Here is a 23,854-nt window from a genome sequence, read left to right on the forward strand (position 1 = left end):
GAGACAGGCAGCTCTCTGAGTTCGAGGCCCGTTTGGTTTACAGAGATTGTTCGAGGCCAGCCAGAGCTATTAAACAGAGAAACCCTGTCCCCAAAGATTAAAAAAACAAAGAAACCAGAGTTCTAAAGCTTCAACTATGTAAGGACACAGTGATAAAGTGAAAAGTGGCCCTCACTGGATGCCCAATCTGTTAGCACTAACTTCTAGAACTCTGTTAAACTGAAAGACTCTAAATGCATTTCTGAGGCCTCACAGCTCTAAAGACATTTTCTGAAGCCTCTTAACATTTGGAAACTGGACAGTCACCCCCCCCATGCTGGACTGCTCATCCTCCTGTGTTCTTGTGAATAATCTTCAAACATAACTCCATTCTGGGAATTGAGGCAAAGACAAGCCACAGATGTTGACTCAGTTCCTGATGTATTGATTCAGTCACTGGAACAAGGTCAGGATGGCCCACAGATGCTCCCCTTATCTAACCTGACCACGCAGCTATTCTCCTGCCCTGGAATAGACCAATCACTGCTAGTGACCTTTTAAATAAGCCAATCCAATAAGTTGGAAGCTACCTACAGGTCCCTTGTGTCTGTGGCTTTTTGCTTTAAAAGATGGGCTGTAACAGCTATTGAATGTCCTTCATATCCCGAACCTGAAGGGCCCTGTCATGACAGAATAAAAATCCTCCTGCTTTTGCATCAATTGAGGTTATGTGAGTGGTGTCTGGAGCAACTCCTCCCTGATGTTTGGACTCCTAGTCCAACAAAACAAGTTTCTGTTGTTTATAAAACACCCAGTTTACAGTGTATTTTCTTATAGCAGCCCAGGCAAACCAAGACAACTGGCTTAAGAGACTGTCTGTTGGGGGAAGAGAGATGGCTCAGTGATTAAGAGGCTGTTCTTCCAGAGGACCCAGGTTCAATTCCCAGCACCCACATGGCAGCTCACAGCTGTCTCTAACTCCATTTCCAGGGGATTCAATGCTTTCTTCTCACCTCAGTGAGCCCTACATGAACATGTATACAGACATATATGCAAGCAAAAATATCATGTGCATAAAACAGTAAAAACTAATTTAAAAATAATAAAAAGACAGTAATAATATGGATATTCTAGGCACATCTGTTGAGATCTTACATGGAAATAAGGAATACAAGGAAACCAGAAGGAAGCCAAAAAAAAAAAAACTTGATTGAATTTATTCTAGTAAAGGGGGAACTTTGTGAGAGGTAAACTTTGATTTTTAGTTGAGATCTCTGAGAAATACATTGAAGATTACTGGGAGTGATGGCTCATACCTATAATCCCATCGTGACTCAAGAGGCTGAAGCAGGAGGACTGCCTTGAGTTTTAGGCAATTCTGGCTACATAATTAGTTCCAGGCTAGCCTGGACTACAGCATAAAAACCTATCTGAAAAACAAAAGGAAACAAGCAAGCAAGCAAACAAACAAAAAGTGTTGTAACCTGATTTTCTTCTTGCTGCTTAACAGAAAACTATGATCAGGAATAGAGCAATTGAAAAGGAATTGCATGACTGGGCAGTGGTGGCGCACACCTTTATTCCAGCACTCAGAAGGCAGCACTGGAGATCTCTATGAGTTCGAGGCCAGCCTGGTCTACAGAGTGAGTTCCAGGACAGCCAGGACTATGAAGAGAAACCCTGCCTCGGAAAACAAAATACAAATAGATTTTTTTTTTAAAAAAAGAAGTATTTGGAAGACAGGAACAAGGAGATTTAGAACATTTTCAGCCTATCTTCATAGTGCAAGAAAGTGTTACAGAGGAAACAGCAAGGGCATGGCTAGATGGCTGGACAATCTATAAAAATCACTGCTGGCTGGGTATACTTCATTGGTCTCACCAGCCATCTTATCAGAATCCAGGAGCAGAGGTGGGGTGACACTGGCACAGACACTGCCAACTGAGACTGAGGGGGACAAGGAAAGGGTAAAATAAAGGTATGTTGTCCCACTTCAATTGTTTAGGACAGAACAATAGGTCTCAGGCTGTGATGTGCCTCTTAGTTCTGAAAAAAGGCTATTCCTTGGTTTTAGTGGGGAAAACTGCCATCCAGGGCTGAGAGTAACATTTTGGTCCCCACAGGTTCAGAGGCCAGACCCCTATCTGGAAGACAGAGTATCATGCCAAGGAAATATAACACTGAATGGAATTTTAACTTGCTTGGATCCTGTGATCTCATTCCACAAGTTCTCCATTGTGGAATGGGATCCACCAACCCTGCCACTGCGTTTTTGCTTTTTGTTTTTTTTCAAGGCAGGGTCTCACTATGTAGCTCTGACGGCTCTGGAACTCACACTATGCAGAACGAGTTGGCCTCTGCCCTCCTCGTGCTAGGATTAAAGACATGCCCCAATTCTCAGCTTTGCCACTGCATTTTGTGAACAGAAAACTCATCTGCTTTCACAGGTTCACAGCAAGTAGGAGTTCTTGCCTAAGGATGAATCATACCTCAAGTCTTATCCTTATATTTAGATGAAATTTAGTATTAAAAAATCATGCCAAGGGAGAGATGGCTCAGGGGTTAAGAGCACTGACTACTTTTCTAGCACCTACATGGTGGCACACAATCATCTCTAACTCCAGTGCCAGGGGATCTGATGCCTCCTTCTGGCCTCTACAGTGCACACACATAGTGTACAGAAAAAAGCTATATTCAATAAGATAAAGGTAATTTTAAAAAAAGAATCCATGCGCTGGGCAGTGGTGGCGCATGCCTTTAATCCCAGCATTTAGGAGGCAGAGAGAAGTAGATCTCTGTGAGTTCCAGGCCAGCCTGGTCTACAAGAGCTAGTTCCAGGACAGCCAGGGCTCTTATACAAAGAAACCCTGTCTTGAAAAAAAAAATCCATGCAAGGAGCTGAGCACTTTCGCCGCTGGAGAGGCTGAGCCAGAGGCGTCGGGATTACCAGTTCAACTTCAGCCTAGGCTTCATAGTAAGACCACCTTGGAATACATAGTAATTTCTTGTCTCCAAATCAATCAATAATCAATAAAAATGTTAGGCTTGGCAGCACAAACCTACAATACTAGCATTTGAAATGCTGCCAGCCTGAACTACACAGTCAGTTCCAGGTTAGCTTGGGTTATATAATGAGACCATGACTCAAAAAACAAAACAAAATAAAAAAAACAAAAAGAAACACCTTTAATCCCAGCAATCGGGAGACAGAGGCAGGTGGATCTCTGTGAGTTTGGGGCCAGCCTCGTCTATAGAGTGAGTTCCAGGATAGCCAGGACTATACAGAGAAACCCTGTCTCAAAGAAAAAAAACAAAACAAAACCAAAGTTCATTCATGAGTGATGAATGTGGCTTAGGGATGGAGCCTTGTTTAAGATTTTGGATTCTCTTTGATCTCCAGCAATCCAACTTCACCCCAGAAGTTAATTTCAGAATGAGTGAAAGATTTGAGGATGAGGGATGGGGATAAACAAAGTTTGCATGCAAAAAGGACATGAATTTAGGGAGACCAGAGGGCAGAATGTTAGGGACTGAACTGTGTCCTCTTCAAGTTCATATATTGAAGTCCTTACTACCAGAACCGTACAAAGTGGTCAGTTTGGAGATGGAGTCTTTAAAAAATGTGAAGTTGAAAATGAGGCTGGTATGATGGGCCCTAATCCAATGCAAATGGTGCCCTCAGAAAAGGTGCTCACATACAAACAGCAGAAGCTGGACACCTAGGGAGATGTGAGAACACAGAATGCAGTGCTGGGAAAGACGCTTCAGAAAGAGAAAGCCAAAGCTTCTGACACTCGACTGACCAGCTCCAGTACTGAGAACTTCCATGTCTGCTGTTTAATCCATATCATTTGGTTATGGCAGCCCAAACTACTATAAGGGAACTACGGGGTTACGGGCAGGATTTATGGCGTAAGTTACAGGGTGCTCATGGAGGGAGTTGTGTGTGGTGAGTTCAAGGTTCTACAGGGTAAATCACGGGAGTGTGTAGAGTCAGTGTTAAGGGTTTGTAAGGCCAGACACGGGCTATTTATACAATGATGGAAGCTATGAATGATCAAGGGATGGGAGAGGTCTGTGGGATTAGTTACATGACATTGCTAGGATTAGGAATTAAATATCTCTCAGTGTTATAATTAAAGATATTTTATTTCCCGGTTTTGAAAATTGCCACCATCACGGACCCCCTCCCCCCTTACATCTTTTCCCCAGTGGTTCCCAGCAGTAGCTCCATACATTCTCTACCTTTCCTGACTGACTCTTTGTGCTCACTCCTCAGCCGGAGTGTGACTAATCAGATAGTTCTGACCCTCCAACCTGTGGGAGCAGGACTTGGGTCTTCTGGGAGGTGGGCAGAGCGCCTCAGCAACGGTGTTCCAGCCCACTCTACCGCTCTTTAGTTACGCTTGCTTTTAGTTTTCATGACCTTGCTGTCCAACATGCTCTGGGCATGAGTGAGATGCTTTATGGAATCAAGCACGAGGACTCCAGGTACCACCAGCCATATGCCATTCAAGATAACAAAGTAAAACCAGAAATAAAGGGGGTGGCCTAGCTCCCCATGCTGGAATCCATCACGCTGCTCTGTCAGGAAGTACAGCACATCCCCGTATATCTGGCCTGTGGGAGGTAAGAGAAGGAAAAGCCCTTGTGAGGACAAGGAAGCTAAACCAGACTCTCTTCCATGGCATCTTCAAGGACTCAGAGGGCAAAACAAATTCTGAAAATGAAGCTGCAAATCTGAGATAACAAAGTACAAATTTCAGAAGTCAGAGTTTGGGTAATTTTTTTTTCCTTTCGGAATTCTCTTCAACCCTCCCCCCATTGTGTGTGTGTGTATGTGTGTGAAAGAGAGAGAGAGAGTGTGTGTGTGTTGGTATGTAGTCTAGGTTGACCTCAAACTCACAATTCTCTTGCCTCAGCCTTCTGAATGCTAGGACTACAAGCATGTACCTCCACACCAAGCAAGAGCATAGAGAATTCAAGCCAGGCGGTGGTGGTGCACGCCTTTAATCCCAACACTTGGGAGGCAGAGGCAGGTGGATCTCTGTGAGTTCTAGGCCAGCCTGGTCTACAAGAGCTAGTTCCAGGACAGGCTCCAAAGCTACAGAGAAAGCCTGTCTCGAACCCCCCCACCAAAAGAGCATAGAGAATTCAACTCAGGAGACCTCAGAGATCTAGAACTGAAGGCAAGTTTAAAATCCTAGAATTCATGACGACTTGGAATTTCAGGACTAAAGAGTCTAAAGAGATCTCATATATGCAAATGAAAGAAGCTAACACTTTAGGTCCTGATCCTGGAGGACCCAGGGACTTTGGGCAGTATGAACTTTATCAAGTAACCTTCATAGGAGACTCTGATGTAGAAAGAAGAGAAATACACATTCCTCCCGGAGAGGCAAGCTCAGAGAGAGAGAGAGATTTGGATGTTTCAGAATACCAAGGAGCTTATAATTCAGCATGTCTACCCCTTACTGGATACATATGCAATCTCACCCACAGGGATGTGCCTGTATCTACAGAGATTCCCCCAGTAACCCTTGTAGTGCCAGGTGTAAATTTTCTCCTCACCCACAGAGACCACAAGCTGTAGGACAAAGCGGAAGGGCTGCTGGCGGAGAAAGGCAATCACTACCCACAGGCTGAGTGGTCCCCAGAGCAAAGCTGTGATAGTCTCCATAGAGACGATGAAGCCATCATTACTGCAAGAGAAAAGATGAACACTGGCATCATTGTGCTCTGCCCACAGCATAGCTTGTTAGTGCCCCAACTCACCACTGCCCCAAACCAATACAGGCTTCCACTGACAGAGGCAAAATACTTACAGGATATATCGGCTGTCTCCCTTGGAATACTCTTTCCCTGAGGCAAACAGATACATGAAGAGTCAGTCAAGTCAGGAAAAGGAACTCATATTTGTGAAAATCGCTGTACGACAACAATCCTTATTATATCCCCATGCCTCAGTTTGTTCAGCTGGACGATGGAGGGAGCAGTGTTGATTCTAAGGTTTGTGTGTGTGTGTGTGTAACATGTGTAAAGACTGAAACACGATAGTGCTAGGATTGCGTGGCACTCAAGGAACATGGTATAACAGGGGGCAGAGATGATGAGGAGTGTGTGAGTCAGGTGTGATGGTGCATGTCTGTAACCCCAGCACTTGAGAGGCAGAGGCAGGAGAATCAGAAGTTCAAGTTCATCTTTTAATTACATAGATATTTAGAAGCCAGCACAGATTGCATGAGATACTGTCTGGAAAAAACTAGAAGATGGCTGCCAGGCAGTAGTGGTGCACACCTTTAATCCCAGCACTCAGGAGGCAGAGCAGGTAGATCTCTGTGAGTCTGAGGTCAGCCTGGACTACAAGAGCTAGTTCCAGGTCAGCATGGTTTCACAAAGAAACCTTACTTTAAAAAAAAAAAAAAAAAGAAGCTGAGGCAGAGGCAGGCAAATCTGTGAGTTCAAGGGCTGCCTGGTCTTCAGAGTGAGTTCCAGGACAGCTAGGGTGACAGAGAAACCCTACCTGGAACCCCCCAAAAAAGAATAAACATGACTCATTAGAGAGCGCTTACTGCTTGCCACAGTTCTAAGTGCCTTATATAATGTGTAGTATTTACCATCCCCTTTCCCAGCCAAGTAAACTGAGGCTTATGTGTGTAGCTTATACATAAATAAACTCTGAAAATAAAACATAATTTTTTGGTGTTAAGGATGGAACTCAGGGTCTTATTCATGCTACAAACATGTTCTACAACTGAGCTACACCCCTGCCTCTGAAATAATTATCGGAGTTTGGGAGAAACATAATAGACAGAAGGCAGATTTTTTCACTGTATGTTTCTTTAAATGGTTTGATATTGACGCGTGTGAATATATGTATAATCAAAAAGTTAACAGGCTGGGTATGGTGGCAAAGACCTTTAATCCCAGCACTTAGGAGGCAGAAGCAGGAGAATTTCTGTGAGTTTAAGACCAGCCTGGTCAACAGAGATAGTTCCAGGCCAGCCAAAACTATGCAGTGAGATCTGTCTCAAAACAAACAAGTTGTGGAGGTGGAGAGATGGCTCAGTGGAGGATAAAACACTTGCTGCTCTTGCAGAGGACCTGGGTTCAGTGTCCACATAGCGGTTTACAACTGTCCTTAACTGGGTGGGGCATGGTATCATACCCTTTAATGCAAGCACTCGGGGGCCAGCCTGATCTACATAGCAAGTTCCAAGCCAGTCTGGTCTACATGAGACTGAAAAAAAGTCTATAATGAGCAGTGAATGTCATGTGTGCATTTTGGGCTGGAGAGATGGTTCAGCCATTAAGAGCACTGACTGCTCTTCTGCAAGACAGGGCACTCACATGGTGGCTCACAATCCTCTTTTAACTCCAAGCTGGGTGGTGGTGGCATACGCCTTTAGGCCCAGACTCCGGAGGCAGAGGCAGGTGGATCTCTATGAGTTTGAGGCCAGCCTGGTCTACAGAGTGAGCTCCAGGACAGGCTCCAAAGCTATAGAGAAACCCTGTCTCGAAAAACAAACAAACAAACAAACAAACAAAAATCTCTTTAACTCCAGTCCTGGGGTTAGAATTCCCTCTTTTGGCCTTTGTAGGTATTGCATACATTTAGCGTATAGACATACAGGTAGGTAAAACACCTGTGCACATAAAAATTAAATTTAAAATTATTAATTAAAAAAAGATTTTAAAAAGAACAGCCATCCCTGTCTTCAGTTTCAAGGGATCTGGTTGCCTTTCCCCTGCCTCCACAGGCATGCACACAGCACATACACACATGTGCAGGCAGAACACTCATACGAATAAATGAAAATTGTTTTATTTTTTAACTTATTTATTTCTATCTAAGGCTGTGTGTGTGTGTGTGTGTGTGTGTGTGTGTGTGTGTGTGTATCACATGTATACGGGTGTTTAGAAGCCAAAAGAGGTGTCAGATTCCCTGGAACTAGTTACAGGCATTTGTAAAATGCCTGATGTAGGTGCTGGGAATTGAAGTCAGGTCCTCTGGAAGGCAGTAAATGTTCTTAACCATTGAGTCATCTCTACAACCTTATTTTATTTATTTTTAAATCTCTCTCTCTCTCTCTCTCTCTCTCTCTCTCTCTCTCTCTCTCTGTATGTATGTATGTATGTAAGTACAGTGAGCTCAGAGGCCACAAGAGAGTGTTAGTTCCCCTGGGACTGGAGTTACAGGTGGTTGTGAGCCACCATATGAGTGCTGGGAATTGAACCCGAGTCCTCTGCAAGAATAGCCAGTGTTCTTAACCACTGAGCCATCTCTCCAGCCCAAAATTAATAAATCTTAAAAACAAAACAAAACAAAAAGAATCTCAGCACTGATAACAACTGCTTAGGCTTTGCAAAGAAGTTAACAGAACTAAAAAAGAAAGGAAGGAAGGAAGAAAGGAAGGAAGGAAGGAAGGAAGAAAGAAAAAAAAAGCAAGCAAGCATGGGGGGGGCGGTGCTTAAATATCAAAGTTAATCTCTACCCAGAAAATTCCCTCCCACAGTACAAGAACTCGGGACTCACAGAGTTGGGATAAGAAGGCTTGGTCTTCAAGAAGGATGTCATGGTAGAAAGAGAACCAGCCCTCGATCACAAGGTGAATGAATGTACAGACAGTAAACCAGCACAGGGCCAGTCGACGCCAAGTTCCAAGTGGGACAACGGAAGCTCGATCAGACAACAGCCACGTGATCACAATTAGGACCCCAGAGACGGAGAATAGGCCAGCCAAAATATGCCACGTCGGGAGGTCATTAGGCACAAAGTTGTCCAGCCTCAGGTGTCTGGGCCAGTATGGATGTAAGGGGCCCATATTGGTGGTCATGTTTCTATGGGCTGCTGGCTGCTTGGAGATAAACAGGGAGAAAAAAGGAACAGAAAAACCTGGGCAAAAAGAAAGTACATGGTGAGATAATTAAACCAAATCCAAATAGTTTGCAATAAGAAATGTAAATGAGCCGAGTGGTGGTAGTGGTGCAGGCCTTTAATCCTATCACTCCGAAGGCAGAGGCAGGCAGATTTCTGTGAGTTTGAAGACAGACTAGTCTACAGAGCTAGTTCCAGGACAGCTAGGGCTGTTACACAGAGAAATCCTGTCTCAAAAAAACAAACAAAAAAATGTAAATGAACTGGATCCATTATTTAACAGAATTACTATAAGACCGGAGGATTAAAAACAGACCAATTTTAGTGGGACCTGGTGTCACAGGTATTTAGAGTCCCAGCACTTGAAGGCAGGTGGATCTCTGTTGAGTTTGAGGCTAGCCTGGTTTACATAGTGACTTCAAGGTCAGCCAGGGCTACACAGTGACACTCTGTCTCAGAGGGAGAGGTGAGAAGGAGAAAGAGAAAAAAAAACAAGGAAAAAACTCTAATTTTGAGCCATTTCAAAGAATATAACTAGGCCTGGAGGGATATACTTGTTCTTGCAGAGACCTGGGTTCAATTCCCAGCACTCACACAGTGGCTCACAACCATCTGTAACTCCAGTTCCAGGGGATCCAACACCTTCTTCTAGCTTCCCTGGATACATACATATATGCAGGCAAAATAATCATAATGTAAAATAAAATTAATCTTAAAAAAGACTGTAACTAAAATATGAATCTATATAAATAATAAAGGTTTGTCCAAAGTCTCTGGGAGGCCTCGAATAAGAAATGGGCCTGGCTTGAGACTGGTGAGACTGGACAGCTAGCTAGGAAAAAACGTGGGCATGAGAAGGTACAAAGTCCACCTCACTCTCTTGGTAATGGTGTCAAGGATTTTGACATACTTAACTATAAGTATGACATACTTAACTATAAGAGAACTATACCCTGTTTCTGGGAAACATCAAAAACAAAACTGTCAAAACTGATTAATAAACTTAAGCCCAATATCCTTGCCAAATGTGTGTAGTAATAACAGTGTGTGGTTAACACATGCCTGAAATCCCAACATTCTGGAAGCTGAGGCTGAAGGATTGCCATGAGTTCCAGGCTAGCCTGGTATACATAAAAAGTTCCGGAGTAGTCACAGCTACATAGCAAGATCCTATATTCAAACAAAGAAACAAACAAACAAACAAACTTTGAGACTAAATAGCTTCCCCAGCCCCCCAAATTAGATATATAGCTTCTGCTGCGCACCTAGGTACATTCCTCTCTGAACACTCTTCCAAGAGCAGCTTTCTGCTGGAGTAAACTCACTAACTTGCTTCAAGGTGATACATCCTAGCATTTTCTTACAGGCAGGTTTCAAGGCCTCCGTGAACCTAAGCAGAGGCCCCCGAGGCTCCAAGGGATCCTCAGGCTGCACTGCTAGCTACATTGAGTTGTATTTCCTGTTTGTTATTAATCACAGACTCAGCCTCAAGGGGGTCACAACGTGGCAAAGGACACACGGACAAGTCCTGGTCCCAGTCCTCTAGGTCGCAGTCTGGTGGAGGTGACAAGAACCAAAGGCCTTGATCTCAGCCCTCGGGGGTCACAATCTAGTGCAGGACACACAGCGATCAGTCCTGACCATGGCCTGCATTGGTCACACTCTGGTGGGAGAGTCACTGTCAGCAAGTCCCAACACTTGGGGCTCAGTTTGGTGGAAAGACACAAGAACATAGATAGCCTGGGTCTGCTGCGGGAGACAATGGCAGGGATCATTCAATTGGAAGCTACTCCTACCCGCACGGTCCAGGAAAAGCAGTTGGGAGGCTGCAGAGATGACCAATCAGAGCTACAGCCCTATGCACCCCGCTCCAAAAGCCAGACTCCAGGAAATTAGTGTACCGTGCCGCCAACAAGCCAGAAGGAGTAGCAAAGGCAGGTCTCACGGGTAGTGCTAGCCAGGAGAAAGGGGAACCGAGCCCAGAGACCACCAATCACAACCAGAACCTTCCACGGCAGCTGCCCAACGAGAGGGCAAGTCTTCCGTCGTCTGGACAACGGCTTTAGGGTCCAGGTCCCGCGCAGGCGCTGGGTAGGGCAGGGCTCCCAGCCAGGCGGCTGTCGTGGAGGGCCTGGGCACATGTCTGGGACTCGGGCAGGCTGGCAGGCAGAGAGCACTCACCTAGGCGGCGCGATCGCAGGGCGTCTTCTTAGTACAGGCTTGTGACTTTCCAGGCAGACCTGAGCGCTCCCAAATAGCCCCAGTTCCGCCCAGCCCTCGCTACTTCCCCGCCTAATGGAATGAACCAATAGTGAAGTGGAGGAGGTGGCTTCTGCCAATAGGAGTCCTCCGTATGTCTCAGGCCCTGTCCTCGTCCGTGGTGCCATCTTCCCTGTTGGCTGAGACTAAGTCAGGAGTGGGGTGGAGACCAGGATCCTCCAAGGTCGGTGGGCATTTTCTGCCAGTAGGAAACCGACGCTAGTCCGGGCTTCAATTTCCCCGCCCCTTTATCAATCGCAGAAGGTGAGGATAATGAAGCGGTAAATCTTGAACATTTGCTAATGAATAGGCATTGCGTGGCCCTCTATCTCTTAGTTTTCTAGGCAACATCAGTTCACAGCCCCAGCCTCAGTCCGAAGGCAAAGAAAATATGACAGGTAGATCGCATTCCGCACAAACCTAGCGCCCACCTGAGCTCAGAACTCCACAGCCATGACAGCAGCGGCCATCCTCACCAGTCCCTACTTCAAATCGAAACTATTCAGAACCCTCACTCCTGCTGAGCAATTGATGTGGAGACTCTCAACCGTGCCAGTTCTTAAGAGCTAAACAGAACATGGCGCTAAACCAGTGGGCAACTACACCTTGCCAGCATTCAGTCAGAAAACACCCATTTTAGACTCAGCATAATAACCTGCAGCCCTTAGTCCTACTGACCAATAAGCATCAACCCTTCGTCTGTCCTAATTTGAGCAACCAGTCAGAATAAGGATCACTCAATTCTTTATCATTTACTATTAGTGCTCCTCCCCTCCAACCCCAACCCACCCCACCCCCAAACCTGTTCCTGCTCCACACAAGCAGGACCAGGACCAGCCAATCACGAGCAATCTTAAATTCACTGCAAACAAATAACAATTTGCTCCCGCTTCTGAGTTTCAGTTTCCAAACCCTTATCTGTGGTATTCCTTCTTTGCTCTCTCCTCTTCCCGTCTGAGCAGTGAAGAATGAGCCTGTTTCGTATTTCTACTTTTATTTGACAATAACAAACTGCATATAAAAAGGGAGAAGGCAGGCGGGGAGGCCCTAGATCTGCTCCTCTCTGCATCCCCAAGTATCCACCACTCCTAGGCCCCAACGAGGACCACCCCCTTCCTGCCTGGTAGTGGGGTGGGGATTGACAGGCAAGGGAAGGTTGTGTGTGTTTCCGTGTTATGTGTAGGGGTGTTGGGGCTCAAGAATGGAGAGGGGTCAAGGAGTAGAGAAAGGGCCTTCCCTCATCCCCCGTGGGGGTTGGTACCCTAAGGAGGGGTCTTGAAGGGAATTATGAGGGTCATATGCTTCAGCCTATGAGACGGTAGAAGATCCAGCATCCAAAAGTGACCCAGTGACTGGCCCAGCTGAGCTCTGACCACTTGTGGACAGTGTATGCCATGCCGTAGCCCTGTAGGAGAAAAAGAAGTCGTGGTTCTGAAATTCAAGGACAGAGTCTCTCAGGAAAAGCCATCCTTTCCCCAGGAATATTTGGTATGTCCTCGTATTCCTAAGTGACAGAAGGGTCTAGGTACTTATGAAGGGTAACCAGGTAGTATTTTCATTCCTTAAACATTATTTCAAGGGGATGAGTGTATAGCTTGATGGTAGGGTGTGTGTTTATATGCAGGAGACCCTGGGTTTTGATTTCCAGCAGCAACAAAAAGGTCATTTTAAAAACAAGATGATATGCTGGATGTGGTGGGTTATGTTGTTATCTAAGTCTCTGCAATATGAAATCATTGGAAATCTGAGTGTCTACCAATAAGGGACAAAATAAATTATGTTGAACTCTTGCAATGGAAAAAAATGAAGGTGCTATGTGCTTAAAAAACTGGGGTAAGCAAGGTGTGGAGGCACATGCCTTTAATCCCAGCACTTGGGAGGCAGAGGCAGGCCAATCTCTGTGAGTTCGAGGCCAGCCCGAGCTACAGAGCTAGTTCAAGGACAGTCAGGACTGTTACACAGAGAAACCTTGTCTTAAGGGAAAAAAACCTGGAGGAAAGAAATTAAATATATTGCATGTATGTTTGACATGCTTTGAGGAAGACAGTTAATAAATGAATTAAAATGCTTGCCTGTGCATTTTGCAGTGACTATCTCCAATGGTTACTCTGTGTTTGTTTTGGGTGCTAAAGATCATATTCCAACCATGGTAGACAAGAGGTGTACCACTGCAGGTTCTACACTCCCTCCTCTAATATATTTTTTGTTTGTTTTTTTTTTTTTGAGATGGGTTCTCTCTACATAGCCCTGGCTGGCCTTAAACTCATTCTGTACACCAGGCTCACCTCAGACTCACAAAAATTACCTGCCTCTGCCTCTTGAGTGCTGGGACTAACAGCATGCATCACCATATCCATTCCTAAAATGTTTTTTAAAAATGTTAAAGAAAGCCTGGCATAGTGGTGTATGCCTTGTAATCTCATGTATTTGGGAGGCTGAAGCAAGGATGATCTTTTTTTTTTATCTCAAAAAGAAACTGAAGTGGGCATGACAACTGATATGTAATCTTTTTTTTTTCCAGACAGAGTTTCTTTGTGTAGAGAAATACTCCTGGGTCTTATTCTGTGAACCAACCAGGCTAGCCTTGAACTCAGAGATCCATCAGCCTCTACATCCCAAATGCTGCTGGGATTAAAGGCATGTAATCTTGGCACTAGGGAGGCTGAGATTTGAGAAAAAGAATTCAAACTAGCCTGGACTAATACAGAATCCAGGAATGAAACAACAACAACAACGAAAACCAGAACCAAACAAATTCAAATTTCTTTTGAGTCAATGTTTTTCTACAAACTCACTATAATACAGAGACCAAGCTGGCCTTGGCATTACAGACACCCACTTGTCTCTGCCTCCCAAGTGCTGGAACTAAAGTTGTGCACTGCCATGCCAGGCTGCAAACCCAAGATTTTGTTTTGAATGAAAATTTTAAAATATTTTTAATTAGGAAAAAAAGCATGAAAATTTATTTTCAGGTAAGAATTTAAAAATCAGGCTGGGTGGTAGTGGCGCACGTCTTTAATCCCAGCAATCGGGAGGCAGAGGCAGGCAGATCTCTGTGAGTTCGAGGCCAAGCTGGACTACAAGAGTTAGTTCCAGGACAGGCTCCAAAACTACAGGGAAACCCTGTCTCCAAAACAAAACAAAACAGAATATTTAGGTGATTTTTGCTTGTTTGTTTTTTCAAGACAGGGTTTCTCTGTGTAACAGTCCTGGCTGTCCTGGAACTTACTTTATAGACCAGGCTGGCCTCGAACTCACTGAGATCCACTTGACTCTGCCTCCCGAGTGCTGGGATTAAACACGTGTGCTGCCACTACCCAGCCAAGGTGATTTTTCTAAAAGTAAAGTCTCAGTTATGTTGCCCAGGTGGCAACATTTCTGAGCTCACACATTCTTGCCTCAGTGTCCCAAGTTGCTGGTACCTGTAGGTATGCATCCTCATTCCAAGGAACATAAATTTTAAAACAGAATCCAGGGCTGGGGATATAGCTTGATGGTAGCATACAGGAAGCCCTGAAATCCATCCCCAGCACACACAATCTGGTTCTGGACAGACATGTCTATAATCTAGCACATGGAAGGTGTATGCAGGATGACTAGAAAGAAGTTCAAGGTTGTCTTTGGCTAATAATGAGCTTGAGGCTAACCTGAGCTATAGGAATATCTCTGTCTGTCTCTGTCTCTGTCTCTGTCTCTCTCACACACACACACGGCGGGGGTGAAGGTGGGGAAGGGCTGGAGTGTGTAACATAGTGGAATGCTTACATGTCTTGCACCAAGCCCTTGGTTTGATCTCTAGCAGCCCATAAAACTGTGCTGTGGTGGTGCCTGCCTGTAATTTCAACCCTTGGGAGGTAAATAATGAGTTTGAGGCCAGCCTGGAATACATGAACCCTTCCCTCAAAGTCATACACAAAAGTAAAACCTGGGGCTAGGAGGTCAAGCAAATGTATATAACACGAGGGAGGACCTGGGTTCAGTTCCTAACAGTTAAACAAAGAGAAAAGCTTGGATTTTGTATTCTATCTCAAAAGAATGGATTTTAGAGGGTAAATATTGCAGTTTACTCGAAGGGAAGAGCAGCAGTGTGACTAAATTTGAGGGACAATGGGAAAGATGGAGCAAGGCATTTGTACAAGCTAAAACATGTGACCTTGGCTTGGCCTCACTGCCTTGGTCTTCAAGGTTCTCCCAACTGCCATCCCTGGCCCACCTCCCAGCGCAGGGCCCCACCTCACCTGCTCCTCTGTGGTGTCGTCCACATCGACATCAAACAGGGAGCCCAGGTAGGCCAGGTGGAAGACAGCCAGGGCCCCAAAGAGCAAGTTTAAGGCTCGTACCCTCAGGCCCTGTGGGGGACAGACGGATATATTTGGCAGCTGGACCTGCACACTGTCCCCCACCACCACCTGTGCAGGGAAGCCCAGGGGGGACACAAGGCACTGTGGGTCCCGGGAATGAGGATGCCCAGGGTACCCCGAGATAGGAAAGAGATGGTTCAAGAAGCCTCTTATGGGAGCTCAGAGGTATCCAAGGACGAGGGTGTTGGTAACCACGAGGGCGTCCAGGTTGGGGGAGATGCGAGCGTTCAGGCAGAGGAGCAAGAATGGTGGTGAGGGCTTTGAGCCAGGGGTTATGGTGATGAGCATCGTTGCCGGGTGGGAGACAAATGTGAGGTTGTCTGCATTTCTTATGGCAAACAGAATGAAAACAGCAACAAAACCAAAACAAATCCCACCCTGACCTAGAGGGCCCGTCTTTCCCCTCTCCCCATCACTCTGCTCAAGCTACGCTGACCTCTTCACTGTTCCTCCAAGATTCCCATGTTGGGGTGGGACTTTATGCTGGGTATCCCCCTTTTCCTGAGATGCTCCCCTCCCTTACCTCTTTTACTTAAAGAACTCACAAGTTGCCTTACCTATGGAGGCTTTCCTGATCTTCCCAATGAAACGGGACACCACCACCACCACACTTCCCATCCCCTTTCCCTTATGCTTAAGCGCTATTCACAACCTGACAAGCTACTATCAGCCTTGACTGACTTTACTGTCTCCCCAATTAAAATCTTTGTCCCACGGGGCCAGGACTTTGGCCTGCTTTGTTCACCACTTTGTCTCCAGCACCTAGAACCAGCAGGTGCTCAATAAATGTTCAGTGGGGGAACGAATGCCAGGTGTGTATACAGCAGGTGCTCAATAAATGCCTGTTAGAGAAACAGATGCCAGTGAATAGAGGCGAGGTTTTAGGAATGGCTCAGGCACCAGAAGAGGAGGCTGGACACCCGGAGACAGATACAAGATGGAGACAGAAGTGACATTTTGGAAAGGGCAGTGCTGGGTACAAGGTTACCCATGATGAACTCTCACCAAGCGATGCCGATGCGAACAGTCTGGCAGACAACGCTTCGATAAGATGCAGGCACTGAGGATCTGAGCCAGGCGCTTTCGGAGGACTGGACAGGGTGGGACGGCAGGTAGTGCGGTTAGTCTTTGGGACCACTGGAGCTGGCCTCCCATTAACCGCCCACCAGGACTGTACCGGGCTCTGCACTCACCATGTTCCACGTAGGTGATAAATGCCAGGGACAGCAGTACCGCAGCCAGGTGGAAACTGAAGCCCTGGGGAGTCAGGGAAGGAGACAATGAGAGCGATGAGGAGACTCTGGTTCTCCCGCCCAGCTTCCCTCCACCCAGGTCTGTCTTGCTCACATGCAGGAGGGCACTGGATGCATAGGTGACCAGCACAGCTGAGAAGGTCCCCAGGCGGAGAGCATTCTTGAAAACATCTGCAGGCGAGAGAGATACAGGTTCCGATTGTCCGGAATGTCCACCAGCCCTTGCAGGGAGTGACAGGTAGCAAGATAACCACAATCTGTTGGGGCCCTCAGGATAAAGTCTATGATGTTCTCAACTGTTCCAAGCCTGAAAACGAGCTCCTAGTCTTCCTTTCATCCTGCTTCAGCCAGACTTCACAAGGCTAGCTAGTCAGTGCCAACTCTCCATCCTTCTAGGGCCGCAGGGCAAAATTCAACCTTCCCAACACACCCACACTCTTAGCAAATCTTATCAGTTCTTCCTTCAGAATCCACCAGAATCCTACTCTTCCCTGTGCCCCGTTGCCACCACTCTTGCTGCTCTGGGCAGCTCCAGTGGCCCCCTCGCTGCTGTCATTCTTCTCTCCACTAGCCGAAGGGATCCAGTTCCAACCCAAATGACTCTCCTCTGATCCCAGCCCTGCCCAGAGAGACTGTCTCTCAGAGAAAAAGAGGCCTCTCAATGGTCCTGGAGCCTCTTGAGGATCTCTGATCTCATGTCCTGCTACTACCCCACCTTGCTCACTTTGATCTTCCAATTCTGGGGCTATAACAGAGCAACTTGCACGCGCCCTACCCTGGAGTCATGTCTCCATTCCCCCTACGACCTTCTTGCAGTCTCTCCGCTACACCAGGCAAACTCGCACCTCAGGGCCTTTGCACCTGCTGTTCTCGCCATCTGTCACATTCCTCCCCCACATATCTGCATTCCTTGCTCCTTCAGAGTCCTTAGATCTTTGCTCAAGTGTCAGGGAAACTTGCCCTGGATAAATTACTTTCCAGATCACTCCCTATTCCTTCCTGTTTCAACATCACTATTACTATTCACGTCGGCATTTATCACTATCTGACTTACTGCGTTTTTTTTTCTCTAATTATCCACCCTTCGAATTGCCACTTTTACCAGGTTAGCAAATGTCATGGTTTTTTTTTTTCTGTGTGTTGTTGTTGTTCCTAACATACCTTGTTTTTGAGACAGGACCTCTTGTAGTACCCAAGGCTGACCTAAAACAGCTGTGTAGCTGAGGATGACCTTGAACTTCCAATCCTCCAGCCTCCACCTCCAGAGAGCTGGGATTATAAACAGGTACCACACACCCAGTTTTTATGTGGTGCTAGGGATCAAAATCTTGGGTTTCATGACTACTAGGCAAGCACTCTACAAACTGAGCTAGACTAACAGCTAGCCGCTGCTGTGTCTTCAGCTCCCACCACGCAATAGTTGCCCACTAAATATTTGCTGTATAAATGTATGAAAGGGTCTGGGTTACCAACTTTTTTGGAGTGGTGACTTGGGGACTCACAGTTATTTAACCAATAAGACATGGGCAGGTTCCAGCTTGTGACAACTTCCACCATGGACCGGGGCAGCTCCACATTCAATGGTCTAGAGACTGTCAGGTCCCTTGTGGAAAAAACAGACATGCCATTACAGTTGGTATCTCAAGCTAGCTGGTTGCTATGCTTCCGTCTTGACTGGTTTCTTCCCAGGATCACCTCCCACCACCCTACACTTCCTCCAGGCAGCACCCTGTGGGAGAAGGGGCCCAAAAACCCTCCCCACCATTCCAGGTGGTCCTTCTCCTCCGTGAAGCCAGCCCCGGCCAATGTGGCTGTGGCCTCAGACAGAAAGCCCACAAAATAGTTGCTGAAGTGGAAGGAGACAGCACTCTCGTAGGCCCGCAGCCACCTGTGAAGAAAGGGCCAGGAAGGAAGGTATTACATCCAGGCCCCGACATGACACCCCCACCTCCAGGTCTCAACATCGTGGCCTTATGGACTCACCTTACCATGGTGCCCCTAGGGCCCCCAAAGGTCAGGAATGCAGCAGAGAAGAGAGAAAAGAGAGTCAGAGAGACCCTGGAAATTGGCCTGAGTTCTTCATAGATAAGACAGAAACACGGTAGCAAAAGAGGCAGACTCTGATGGTCTCTCTCTCTCTCTCTCTCTCTCTCTCTCTCTCTCTCTCTCTCTCACACACACACACACACACACACACAGTCAGGTGATTGATTGATTCCACATGGCTCAAATGAATGTATGAACTGGCATATGACACGGCCCTGCACACTAAAATGACCACACGGCCAGACAAAAATGTTCTCAGCCTCTCAGCTCTCTAACCAGATTTAGTCACCTTATAAGACAATAAAATAAAACCTTAGTGAGACACAGAGACAGTTAAATGCCCACTATGCACACATACACTGTCAATTTCACAGACAATATCAAAAGCAGAATAGTGCCCTGCATTCCAAAACACAAAGGTACTTCAATTAAGCCTGGGCTTTGTGCCCGACTGTTTAACTCAGGGGCACTGGTCAAGTGACTTCACTTTTTTCAGTCTCATTCTCTTTTCTTTTTCAAGACAGGGTTTCTCTGTAGCTTTGGAGCCTGTCCGGGAACTCGCTCTTGTAGACCAGGCTGGTCTCGAACTCACAGAGATCCGCCTGCCTCTGCCTCCCGAGTGCTGAGATTAAAGGCGTGCAACACGACGATGCCTAGTCACTTTTTGGAGTCTCATTAGTATCAGACATAACCAAGAGCCGGTAGCGAGTCATTCGATCAAATGGCTAGCAAACAGCCAGATACAGTCCCGGTCAAACAGGCACAGGCTCATAGCTTGTCATAATCCTTTAGGCAGATAGCACCAAGCAGTTTAAGACGGCAGACAAACTGCAGAGTCAATCACAAGCAGGCACACTGCATGCTGTACAGGCAGACCAGAGTTACAGATAAGCCAGAATCACCGACCCAGGTTTACTCTAGCCAGTGACAGCCACACAAGCCCACCACTGACAATGCACAGCCAGGATTCTCAGCCCAACACTCAGGGAGTCAGTGGCCACAGGCAAACAATTCAACTCTGTTATCGGGAGTCATAGACAATTTAGAGTCACCAACTAATACACACTTGCTGCTTTCCATTACAGTCACATAACTTGTTTCTATTGGTACAACAGAAGGACATCCAAACACAGTAGTGTTGGAGTGTCAGTCATACACGGAGTCACTGAGTCAATCTTGGTCAAACAGACATCCACAGACAGACACTTGGTCTCTGTGCAGTAATGGGGTAGATGGTCAGTCAGATTCAGATGTCTGGAACCATATGGTCCAAGGCTCTGGCCCAGCCCTGGTCATCCCACTTGCCCTCAGCACCTGCCCTCATTTACCTGGCTTTGCGTTTCTTGCTGTAGTAACAGAAGACAGACAGAAGCATTAAGAGACAGGCTCAGAATTGGGAAGACCCCAGGCTCCTACCCAACCCCCTCACTGCTACACAGGGGCCTTGAAGGCTGTGCTCACTTGCGAAGGAGTCGATCACCGTCGAGGGGGATGAAGTAGGGGAAGAGGTAAGGGCCCACACAAGTGGACAGTACAAGGCACAGCAGGGCCAGCGCCAGGCTCCGGGCCACCTTCTTCAGCCATCGGCGGCTCTGTGGGATCAAGGATCCATGAACACTGCCCCATGGCGGCTCCCACAGTCCCTGCCCACCTGGCCACCCAGGAGCTCACCAGTGGGCGGCCTTGGACAGCCTGTAGGTAGCTGTGGAAGGATATCCAGGGCCCAAAGACGATGGTGCCCACAAAGTAGAGGTAGCCCATGAACTCCACAGGTGAGGGCACTGCACCCACCTCGCCCCGGTCCAGGTCGAAGCCCAGAGACACCGCCTTCATGGCCACGATCATCTGGGCCCCTATGTGTGGGGCCCATGGTCAAGTGTATGGACAAGAAAGCATGTCACAACGAAAGATAGGGTGTACCAGGTGTGAGGTACCAGGAAAGGGAGACACGATGATAAGCAGAAAGAGACAGACAGACACAGATGCCAGGGGAGAGGGAGACCTGCACTGTATGTAGTTTAGGAAGGGGGAAAGTCAGGGAGGAAAGAATCAGGGTGGGGGCTCTTAGGAGATGAGGGGGGAAGGGGAGCAGAGCTACCCACCTCGCATCTTGTGCCATGTCACGGTGTCCACCATGTGCATCTCACTGAAGGAAAAAAGGTGACGGTCTTGGCCCTATGCTTCCTAGGGCTTTGGACACTACAGGGGAGCATCAAGGTGTTGAAGGGATTCTGCCTTTCTGATGCATACTACATACTAAGGGAAAAAATTCCCAGCGCCCCCTCCAGGGGAAGCCCGCGATCAACCCATCCTGAACAGCCTCATGAAAGGAGCAAGTGTTCCAGTCTCCTTCTCCAGGGACACTAGTCACTCTCTCTCTGGTGTCTCTTTGGAGAATGTTGATCCCTGACTCCTCCCTTTCTCCTTAGAATCCCATGCCATCCTATCTTGGACCACTTCAGAGGCCTTAGGGAGCCGCCTGCCTTCAGGGTGAGGGTGAGGATGCACACCCATACCCCATGAGTAGATAGATGAGGATGGTGATGGAGAGGAAGACGCCTCGGTGAGAGGAGTGTCGGCAGAGGAACAGCACGAGGTAGCACAGGAGGCTCAGCAGCACGACCCAAACCATGTGCAGCTGGAAGAAGTGGTAGAGGCTGAAGAAGCCACCTGCCACGGTGCTTGCATGCTTCAGGTAAGACGGTAACCCTTAGGGGACAGGGAGAGAGAAACAGGGGGAGACAAGAAGCGGGAGGTTGGTGGATTGGCAGGAAAGAAAGGAGGACTTGGGCAATAGAGTCCACTTTGGGCAAAGGCCTAGAATGTGATGGGGATGAAGGGGACCCAAAGCTGATACTGATGAGCTGGCAAGTGTAGCAAGGTCTGGATTTAAAAAAGAAACATCTACTAAGGACATTTCAGAGATCCTGAAAGAAAACTTATCAATTTATGTTAGACAGTATTGCATCCAGATTAAAATTTTACATGGGTGGGGGGATGATGGTTGAAGCTATGACTGGGGGGGGTGTTTTTGTTCTCAGGGACCATATACTGAAGGACTTGGGGTAAAGTGTCATGCTACTATTATTGAAATGACTCAGGAAGATGGGACAGGTAGGAAGATAGAGCAAGCTGGTTTTTTTTTTTTGTTTTTTTTTTGGTTTTTCGAGACAGGGTTTCTCTGTAGCTTTGGAACCTGTCCTGAAACTAGCTCTTGTAGACCAGGTTGGCCTCAAACTCACAGAGATCCACCTGCCTCTGCCTCCTGAGTGCTGGGATTAAAGGCGTGCGCCACCACTGCCTGACTAGAGCAAGCTGGTATAGCAAAATATGAACTATGGAAAACCTGGTGATTGATTTATGTGTGTTTGTGTGTGGTCTCTGTATGTATTACTATTTTTTCAACTTTTCAGTAGCTTTGATGTGTGCCAAAATAATAAAACTGGAAAAAATTCACTTAAGATGAAAAGAAAAAGGAACGAGAACCTTTGGTTTTCAGAAATCTCTGTATCGAATAGGAATCCTGGGGATTCGGAACTTTCTCATTTGGATATTGACCTGCTATGATTGTGGAAGCTATAGAATCTAAGAACTCAAAAATTTCATCATGCCCTGATTACAGAAATTCATAATGTCAACATTTTGGAAGCCCAGTATGTGAAAATTTCAACTTGGCAAGACTCTTTAAACCTGTAACTATGATACTTTGCAATATGATACTTGTAACACCAGCATTTCAGTATCTGATTGATAGATAACCTTAGAACATAGACAGCTGAGCATCCCACAATCCCTGAGCGCAAGAATACTGAAGGTCATGTCTTGGTTTAACAGGATGTGGCTTGGCATAGTGTGGCTTGAGGTGGCTGTACATAAAGAATGTGTTGTGGTGGAATGGAGCTTAGCTTAATGGGATGTGGTGGGATGTGCTGAACCTGTAGGGACCTGGTTTGACATGGCAGGATGTGGCAAGTTAGGATGTGGCAGGATAAGGTATATCTTTATATTCATGATTGTGGCAGATTAGAGAAAATTTGATGTGGTGGAACACAGTTGTGGCAGGCACTTACCCAGCCTCCAAAGGAGGCGGCAGGCGAAGCAGATGGTAAGGAGCAGCCAGATCTGGTCAAGGCCCTGTTGGACAGTAGGCAGGAGACAGCCCTGCAGTAGCTGCTGGAAAAATTCCTGGCGGCTGAAGGTTGCCATTGTGGATCCACACAAATGGATGGACAGATGGGTCTGCCAAAGGAGGACACAGAGACAGTAAGATGTCCACGGAGCTACCTACAATCAAGGTTTGAACTTGAGCACTCAGGACTTCTGTTTGGGGCTGCCAAATCCCCAGCGTGGTATAGGAAGGCTGGGGGGGGGGGAGGATGTGAATCAGGTACGTCAAGCTGAGCCACCAACTGTGCTATCAGCGGATGTTCTGGATACACTGTGACCTGCAGGGAATGAAGGACCTGTGTATCTTGAATGCTGTGAACAGTCCGGTCCAATGATAATAGAATGATATGCATTCTAGACCTATATACCAAATGGGGTGGAAGAAGTGGGCTCCTTGGTTTCCGAGGTAGTCACTCAGTGTGGAGAGCAGAAAGGGGGAGTCTGTGACACTTAGGGGCCGTGTGCATCTCTCCTTGTATGGATGTATCCTCCGCGAGCTTCATCTTACCCCACTCAGCAAAAAGCGGTCAACAAAGCCCTGCCCTAGTCGAGGGACTGCAGGAAAGTGGAAGTGTTGGCAGGGGGCATAGCAGGGAGGGAAGTCCTATAGGTGATGCGGACGAGGTCCCAGGACAGGAGGTACAGATCCGTGCCCAGGAGGCCAGCTTAAGGATGGGAACGTGGGAGCCGCGCGCACACTACTGGAGACCTACCTGGCGGAAAGGAAGCCGTGGTCCTGGGGGCCGGGGTCGTGCACTGCTGCCACCGTCGCCACCTCCTCCGGGCAGCCTCCCCCGCAGGCCGCAAGGCCGGGACCAGCAGTGGCTCCCAGGGCGTCGCGGAGAAGCGGGCCCTTTAAATCCCGGGGCGGGCCAGCGGCTGAGTTTCTCCAATCGGAGAGCGGGAGCGGG

At 47.2% G+C, this 23,854-nt stretch overlaps 2 protein-coding genes across 5 annotated transcripts; both read right to left on the reverse strand.

The window, feature by feature from the left end:
- Nucleotides 1-4,109: 4,109 nt before the first annotated feature.
- On the reverse strand, nt 4,110-11,187 carry Ebp (EBP cholestenol delta-isomerase). Its single transcript, XM_048461469.2, has 5 exons — nt 11,039-11,187; nt 8,516-8,875; nt 5,805-5,841; nt 5,551-5,681; nt 4,110-4,599 (listed from the first exon to the last, which is right to left on the reverse strand). The coding sequence occupies exons 2-5, from the start codon at nt 8,814-8,816 to the stop codon at nt 4,376-4,378; spliced, it is 693 nt and encodes a 230-aa protein (XP_048317426.1). The 5' UTR covers nt 8,817-8,875; nt 11,039-11,187; the 3' UTR covers nt 4,110-4,375.
- A 906-nt stretch (nt 11,188-12,093) lies between these two features.
- Porcn (porcupine O-acyltransferase) lies at nt 12,094-23,842 on the reverse strand. 4 transcript variants are annotated; one of them, XM_048461511.2, is made up of 15 exons: nt 23,657-23,815; nt 22,847-23,015; nt 21,293-21,485; nt 20,879-20,922; nt 20,448-20,629; nt 20,238-20,368; nt 20,105-20,122; nt 18,714-18,728; nt 18,493-18,618; nt 18,233-18,333; nt 16,825-16,901; nt 16,671-16,734; nt 16,483-16,568; nt 15,355-15,465; nt 12,094-12,521 (listed from the first exon to the last, which is right to left on the reverse strand). In XM_048461511.2, the coding sequence occupies exons 2-15, from the start codon at nt 22,980-22,982 to the stop codon at nt 12,420-12,422; spliced, it is 1,386 nt and encodes a 461-aa protein (XP_048317468.1). In that variant the 5' UTR covers nt 22,983-23,015; nt 23,657-23,815; the 3' UTR covers nt 12,094-12,419. The 4 variants fall into 4 exon arrangements, 3 of the variants coding, with proteins under 3 accessions (XP_048317468.1, XP_048317469.1, XP_048317470.1); XR_007237274.3 differs by lacking the exon at nt 12,094-12,521 and adding an exon at nt 15,593-16,319 and having other exon boundaries at nt 23,657-23,842; XM_048461512.2 differs by lacking the exon at nt 20,105-20,122.
- Between the last annotated feature and the right edge of the window lie 12 nt (nt 23,843-23,854).

Source organism: Myodes glareolus, chromosome X, assembly GCF_982192425.1.
Source record: "Myodes glareolus chromosome X, mMyoGla1.1, whole genome shotgun sequence".
Classification (NCBI taxonomy): Eukaryota; Metazoa; Chordata; class Mammalia; order Rodentia; family Cricetidae; genus Myodes; species Myodes glareolus.